This window comes from Corvus moneduloides, chromosome 11 (genome assembly GCF_009650955.1).
Source record: "Corvus moneduloides isolate bCorMon1 chromosome 11, bCorMon1.pri, whole genome shotgun sequence".
NCBI classification, from domain to species: domain Eukaryota; kingdom Metazoa; phylum Chordata; class Aves; order Passeriformes; family Corvidae; genus Corvus; species Corvus moneduloides.
The window spans coordinates 9634764-9642006 of NC_045486.1; the positions used below are offsets into that span (position 1 = coordinate 9634764).

At 38.1% G+C, this 7243-nt stretch overlaps 1 protein-coding gene across 4 annotated transcripts in view; it reads left to right on the forward strand.

Annotated features, from left to right (window-relative positions):
* C11H3orf67 (chromosome 11 C3orf67 homolog) overlaps nt 1–4108 on the forward strand; it is a 75211-nt gene extending 71103 nt beyond the window's left edge. For 3 of the 4 annotated variants that reach the window (XM_032120448.1, XM_032120449.1, XM_032120452.1), the window contains one exon: nt 3867–4108. In XM_032120448.1, coding sequence (XP_031976339.1) covers nt 3867–3979 — 113 coding nt within the window. In that variant the 3' untranslated portion in view covers nt 3980–4108. Of the gene's footprint in view, nt 1–85; nt 396–3866 lie in introns of those variants that run through there. The other variant, XM_032120450.1, reaches the window with a different exon arrangement.
* The last annotated feature ends 3135 nt before the right edge of the window (nt 4109–7243 follow it).

Sequence of the window (7243 nt, forward strand, 5' to 3'; positions counted from 1 at the left end):
TTCATTCAGTCAAATTTATATCATCATTTATATGTAGGATGTTTGTGATTTTGATAACTTCATACAGAAATTTTTCTATCTCCAGATACACAAAAAAACGTGCTGTATTGAAGTGATCATTTCTCCAAGAGAGAACGACAAAACCAGTCCATGACCTTCCCTCCCCAAACAGGACAGTTTGGGTTTTTTCTGAACTACTGGACACTCCTCTCTATGAAAGTAGCAGAGAAGCTGCAGTGCTGTGTGATAAAGGCCTGCCAGATTAGATCATCCCCATCAAACATTAGAATCTGGGTATTTTCCTTGGTTTAAAAGAAATCCTGATGGATGATAACTAGATGGTTTGGAGTATCATTTTTGAAAGAGGTGCTAAATAAATTGTGTCCTGTGATATATCTCAAGGACTTTGGGAAAAACTTTTTTTTCCTTAATCACTTCACTTGAGGTCAGTTATTTGTGCGGCAAAAGAGCTGGTTCATTACTGACAATTACATACCAGATCTGAACAACAAACTGAATGCTCAAATCCATTCCAGAAAATTCTGCTGCCCTGCTTACCCTCACCTTTTTTTGATTTTTTAGTATCACATTGGAAAATTACTTCATTCTCATGTTGGGAAGTGTCCCAAGATTATTTTCTCTGTCTGTGCAGTTTTCCAGTGTTCCAAGTATCACAGGATAACAAAAGCTCTGAAAATCTGCAATGAGTCATAATGTATTCAAGATAGGAATTTTATCTAAAAGTATCCTTAAAGAAAAACAGTATAGCATTAGTAAATTAATAAAAGATTTGTCAATTCTTATATTTTAAAAAAATCTTCAAGTTGAGACTTAACTTTGGGGAAAAAGGTGATTCCTTTCTAAGAAAACATTTCACTCTGTAGTTCCTTTCTCAATATTTGCACCATCCATTATTTAAATGGTGAGATGCAATGAGAAGTAGCCTTCTATTCAACAGGTTTCCCAATAAAATGAGGAAAATTTAGACTCATAAATATGATACATTTCCATAGATTTTTTCATTATTGGGCATTGATATTTCTGAGGTATAGACAGTTTCATTTATCTTGACATAACAAGAAAGTCTCCACAGTAAGTGACAGTGACAGAGCCATAGATTCTCTGGAACTTTATGGTATCTTGGTCTTAAGACCAAGGGATAAGGTTATAAAAACTCTAGGACCCACACAGTCTTCTTTTTTGGGCTACAGCTGCTGACAGTATTCATATAGTAATCCTGCAGTACATAATTACAGTATAGATTTGAGCATTGTAGTTCAGTGTTCAAGGATCATCTTGGAGAAAATATCAGCAGTGTTCTTTCCAGCACACCATCTGCTGACAGCTGATGCAGTGCACTTGACTTCCATCAGGGTCAGAATATGATCCATGCATCTTAAAGTGAGATTTCCTACAAGATGTTTTCTAATATTAAAACCTAGAATATGGTAAAAATGTATTTCTGGGAAAAGGGAAATGATTTAGTTTAGTTCTCCAGACTGTGGTGACTATGCAAACACTGTTAACATAATCCAAATAACAACACATTTATTTGTACATTCATTTCCGAGCTCAGAAAAAGCTGCCACATGCCTGCCCTGTTCTTTGTTATATGGATTTAGACATCTTGAGCAAGTCATTTTCCAGAGAAACAATAGCTCCCCTGATTTCAGTGGGACAGCATTTCATTTAGCATAACAGGTATTTACAGACACTAGCTACTTTCAGTCTTCTTTCAGCTCAACAAAAAAATACTCATCCCTCTGTAATGTACATCACAGACCTCAGTTTTCATTTAAAATCAAGTTATTTTCTCACCTAAAATACCATTTAATTTTTTAGTGATTGAAGAACAAAAGCTTTGGTTTTGCTTTCACCCTGAGATGCAAATTAAACTGCCAAGAGGTTTTTTCATGCAATTCTGAGCAGCTTCAACCCCTATAGTGTGGGCAGTGGCAATATGAACAGCTATGGAAATTTTCTTTGAAAGTGACCTGTTTATCAGTTAATTTGGCCACAAGCACTTCTTTCCTGCATATGGTCAGGTTGCCCACTTGAAATAAGAAAGACACCCTCTAACACAACCATTATGTACTATTGGAGTCTTTTAGAAGAATATCACTTAATTTAAGCAGTACTTCTATTTAGGAAGAAGAACAGCAGTGAGGTTTTCACATGTCTGCTCAGAACTGAACTCCATGCTGCCATTGGAAATTTGTTGCAACACCTAGAAATGCCTTATAATGCATTTGGGGGTCTTGTGAGCTGCTAAAAGAAAGAAGCCTGACTTTAAAAACAAGATAGGTCTAGAAAACTAAGTTCTTCTTTTGGTCACGTGACAATACCTGCAGGGAATTATTGATATAAAGGTATAAATCCAGCTAGTCCTGGATGCAATGTAATTCTGATTTGGTAGGAATTCAAGCCACACAGGGAAAGAGGTATATCTCTGATGGGTCTGAAGAATTCCTAACTCAAACCAGGGAGTATATTGAGTGGCCAGTTCCAAGGTAAAGCAGGAGGGACATTTAAGCTCAGGGGAGAAAAGAGAATAATTTTGAAGCAAAGCATAGGCACTGAAAAGCAAAATAATAAAAGGAAGAATGCAGTGGAAATAACAGCATGGTTTCAGGTGAAATTGTAAGGCTGTGTGAGGGAGTGAGGCATGAACACTGTTTGCTTGTGTACTGTGATCTGAAATGGAGAAAAAGACATTCAGTTCTTTACCTTCTTTCTGCACTACATAACTTTTTCCAAGAGCTGTCCAAACAAAATATCCCAGTTAACCTCATTTAGCTTCCTAGGCCAGATGAAGCTCCCACAGCAGGGAGGGAAACAATTTGGCTTTACCTTCTTGTCTTTGGTTACAGTGAAAGACAGTTTCTTTCTGATGGTATTTGTTACATGCTACAAAAATGAAATCTCTTCTAAAAGGGTAAAGTGCACACTTCTGTATGCATCAAATGCACCAACCTACTTTCTGGTCTCCAGATAATGTAACCTATATATGGCTGTGTGATCCTGGCTGTAAATAGACTCTGAATGTTTGAAATCATTGCCATTTGCATAACAGGCCATTATTTATCATGAGGTGTTAGGGCATACAAAGCACTCGGTATTAGCAGGCTAAGTGTGGGATGAACATTTATGATGAAATTCAAGATACAGATTGCATTCAACTGTGAATTATCTCCTATCAAAAAGCTGTAGATCATATGACTTAGATTTAGCTTATATGAAAGACAGGTTCAGAAGAGAAGCTACAATATATAAAGTATCTGTAAGAAAAGCCAGTAGGGCTTTATCAGCGTATTTTAGACTAAAGGTTAATTTCTGCTACCTGAAAACTTTCTTGTGTTTATATAATTTTAGATATGCTCGATTTAAAATTTTTATTGTCTGGAAGAATCTTTTTTTCCACTCTGATACTAAAAGATCCTTTGTACAGATTCACCTATCCTGGATATTTAAGTGACATAGTGGATACCAGTCATCCAAATTCTTTCAGCCTTACAGGCCCTAAGTCTTTGTTCAAGCTAAAAAATTATTGAGGTTATTGAGGAAAATACCAGTTAAGAATACTTCGATCCACTATTAGTAAAGGTACTTTTGGTGAACTGCTCCATTGAACTTTGAAAATTCCAGTTGTTAAGCAAACTCCAGCTGACCTCTTTTCACCTCAGTTAAGTACTTGTCTTCAGAAATATAATAAAAATGTGAATTGCTGTTACTTTGAAGGCAACAATTCAGAAGTCAGAAGATTATACATTTGAAAGAAAAAATCTCACATCTGACAGAAAGATATTTCCATGTTATTGTTTGAGGGAATAAGAGTGATTTATTCTTACTTTTTCCGCTTCACACAGGTGAAGATCACCTCAGTGCTGAAGAAGATGAGGAAGCTTTGACTCTTTTGTATGATCCATGTCTGAACTGTTACTTCGACCCGAATTCTGGGAAATACTACAAATTGGCATAGTCAGAATACCAGAGGATATTATTTTGTATTCATAGTTATCTTCTAACTTCTTGCAAAATCTGACTGAGCCATATAATTTATTATATAACTTAAAACTTAAATTAAACAATAGTTTTGCAACCAAATTAATATATTTGTCAAACAGTGTCTTATTTTTATAGCTTTGTATTAAATTGTAATGCAGTGGAAAATCACATAGCATAAAAGTTGCTTGTGTCTAAGAGAGTTATTTGTTAGTCTAATTTATTTCCAATATTCACAGCTTCCATATGAAAACAAATGAAACTGAATCAAGAAGGTTGGTGGTATTTATGTGTAAATTATGGTTTTACTCAAAAAAACAAAACATTACTTGCTTACTGTGTATTTTTAATTGGGGTGAGATGCTGACGGCATCAGCTACCATCGGCTTTACAGCTGTAACAACACAGGGCTGAAGAGCAGGGAGGGATTGGTCCAACACTCAGAAACTGGAGCCTTGTTTCGGGTAAGGCAAGGAGGTCTGTATGTGATCTATGTGGCAGGCTGTGCTCGAAGGGCAGGTCGAACATGTTTGTGTGAGTTTCTCCATTACACCTTGCAATAAAATAATGCAATTCATTTAACACGTCTGTATTGGGGTTCAGTGCAGTTTTCAGTGAGGGTCCTAAAGTTCCAACTTGGAGTTTTAAATTGCCTGCATCAGTGTATATTTTGCTTTTATGGTATGTAAAATACCTCTACTGACCACAGAGAAAGAATACAGATAAAAAACAGACCATATGTAGCATTTGGAAATGAAATCATTATATAAAATTAGTCAAATACTGTGTATGTATTTTATTTGTTTTATTTATTCATGGATTTATTACTGTGCATGGATACTGTGTACTGTACTTTGCTCTAAAATCCAGTTAACCTGACCCTGAAGTTTCTGGCTGCTACTTGGCTCCGAGCTGCGCCTGACATTCCCAGCCCCAGAGCAAGTGCAGTGCTGCTTGCTCAGAGCATCCCCCAACCAACAGGACGCTTGCCTAAAGGGTAAATAAATCATTAAAACATCAGGTGCTGGGTATAGGAGAAAAGGTGTTGCTTAGGAGTTGTCCATGACACAAGAAGTCCAAGGAGTTTTGCTGTAATGGAGGTGAGTCAGTGGAAGAGCTTTGGAGTCCACCAGTTCAGTACATAACACTTTCCTGGAGACAGCAGAAGGGAATGTGAAAGCCACGTGGCAAAAGTGATCTATAGGCATTTCTGGTGATTCTTGTTCTAAGTTTCTACTTGATTATACCCAGTGCTACCCACTGTAATTATTTTCAAGCTGACTACTCAGTGAATTTTTAAGAATAATGTATTTGAATGTCATAAAGCGAGCTTAGTAAGCTCACTGCAAGTGATTTAAAATTATACGCCTGTAAATTATATGTAATTGTGGATCCCAGTTAATGAATATCCTAGAATCAATTGAAAATGCAGTTGTTAATAGTGGCTTGGCATAAGATCAAATTGTGTATTTGGCTCTGTGGCAGGTACAAACATATCATCACAAATTGATTGGAGGAAGAGTAGCACTGAAATCCACAGGAAGACAGATACTGCACTGAGATAATTTACTTACCCCACCTTAGCCAGAAAGATTTGTACCTGTTCTTGCTAACACCATCATCAGTTTTAAAGTTCAATGAAATCATAATTTTGACTTTCAAAAATCAGATGCTGGCTTGTACATGCCTGTGCATATCTAGGCATTTTGGCATCATTTAGTGATCAGGACCACACTCCCTCTGTCTGTAGCAAGGGTATTTAAAACATGTTATTAACTTTCTTTCATAGCCACATGTCTCACAGGAGAGGTTGGGTGTTGCAGGGCACCACTGTGAGTCCAGACTGGGTCCCTGATGCTTCTGAGACAGCCACTCTCTTGGGAAAAAGAACCCAACTAAATACTGGCTGCATACTGGTGTCAGAGGGATTGTCTGCCAGCACCTATCTGGGTGGTTGTGTTTGTCCTGGCTTCACAGCAGGCAGTCACCAACCTGTCACATACAGAAGTGCACCAGTAGGCATGCAAAGCTTGGGCAAAAGGGAGTCCTTGGAGACTCCACGCTCTTATCTCCACCTTTAATGAGATAAGGAGTCAGGTGAGTAGCAACAGTAGGTTCAGGGTGAGTCTATTGATCCCAGTTCATAGTCAAGTACAAATAGAATCTGTTTTCAGATTCAGCAGTATTTTATAGGTAAGCAGTTGTAACCTGCTTTTCAAAATCAGCAGTTTGGGATCCTTGCCCTTTGTGTTCTAGTTAGCAGCTTTATGTCTTCAGTATCTGTGGGGATTGATTGCCCTGATGCTGTGAACAACACCTCTGGCTTGAGCAGCACGGGAGGCTCACAAGGGCTCTGAGTTTTGCTCACAATGTTTTTCTTAATCATCATCCTGTGAACCTCAAACTAAAGCACTGCTGACACACAGCAGGTGCTTTGTTGAGCCAATTTGTCAAAGCCAGCAGTTATGGCAAGTGATGAGGAACACAGAGATTTGCTCTTAGCAGTCATGTGCAATGTTTGAGCCCATGAGAATCACACAGTTCTCACTAGAGCATGCTTTCCAACAGGTAAAAAAAAATACCTGTGTCTGGGCATAAAGTTTCATGTTAATGAAACTGCAGGGATTTATTTCTACAAACCCGGCATCAGTTATGATTTTTGGGAACAGAAATTTTGAAATGCAGTAGATTTTAGTAAGGCTTCATTAATGTTCCTTGGATCTGCATTAAAAATATAGGAATTGAAGTTAGCTTGGTAGAGCTGCTGGAGTCAGCAGATCACAAGTCAATCAATTGGTCTCTCAGGCCTTTCTATGTTCCTTACACACGTGAGATGTGACTGATATCTCTGCTTTGTTTCTGCTTGCTAAAAAACACAACCAGCTTTCAGATAGTTCAGAAGGAAGAAGAAATCTTTAAAACACATTTTATTGCTTTGAAACACAGCCCAGAGCAGTGTGTTTCTATGTTGCTGGAATGATTCTCCTCATTTCTCATTCTTTTTTCTTAGGTCCATCTACCAGGGTTTTCTCCAAAGTCCAGCCAAACTACCAGGTTTCAGCTTTCAGGTGTCTGTGGAGAGCAGCAGCCCTGAGGTGCAGGTCACTGACAGCCTGGTACCTTGTGCACCCACGTGGGCTCCTCCAAGCCTCTCTAGGACTTCATAATCTTGCAGTGCTGCACCCAAGTGTTGTCTGTACCTCTGAGCCTCATTATGCCAAACAAGAACACACTCTGTCCT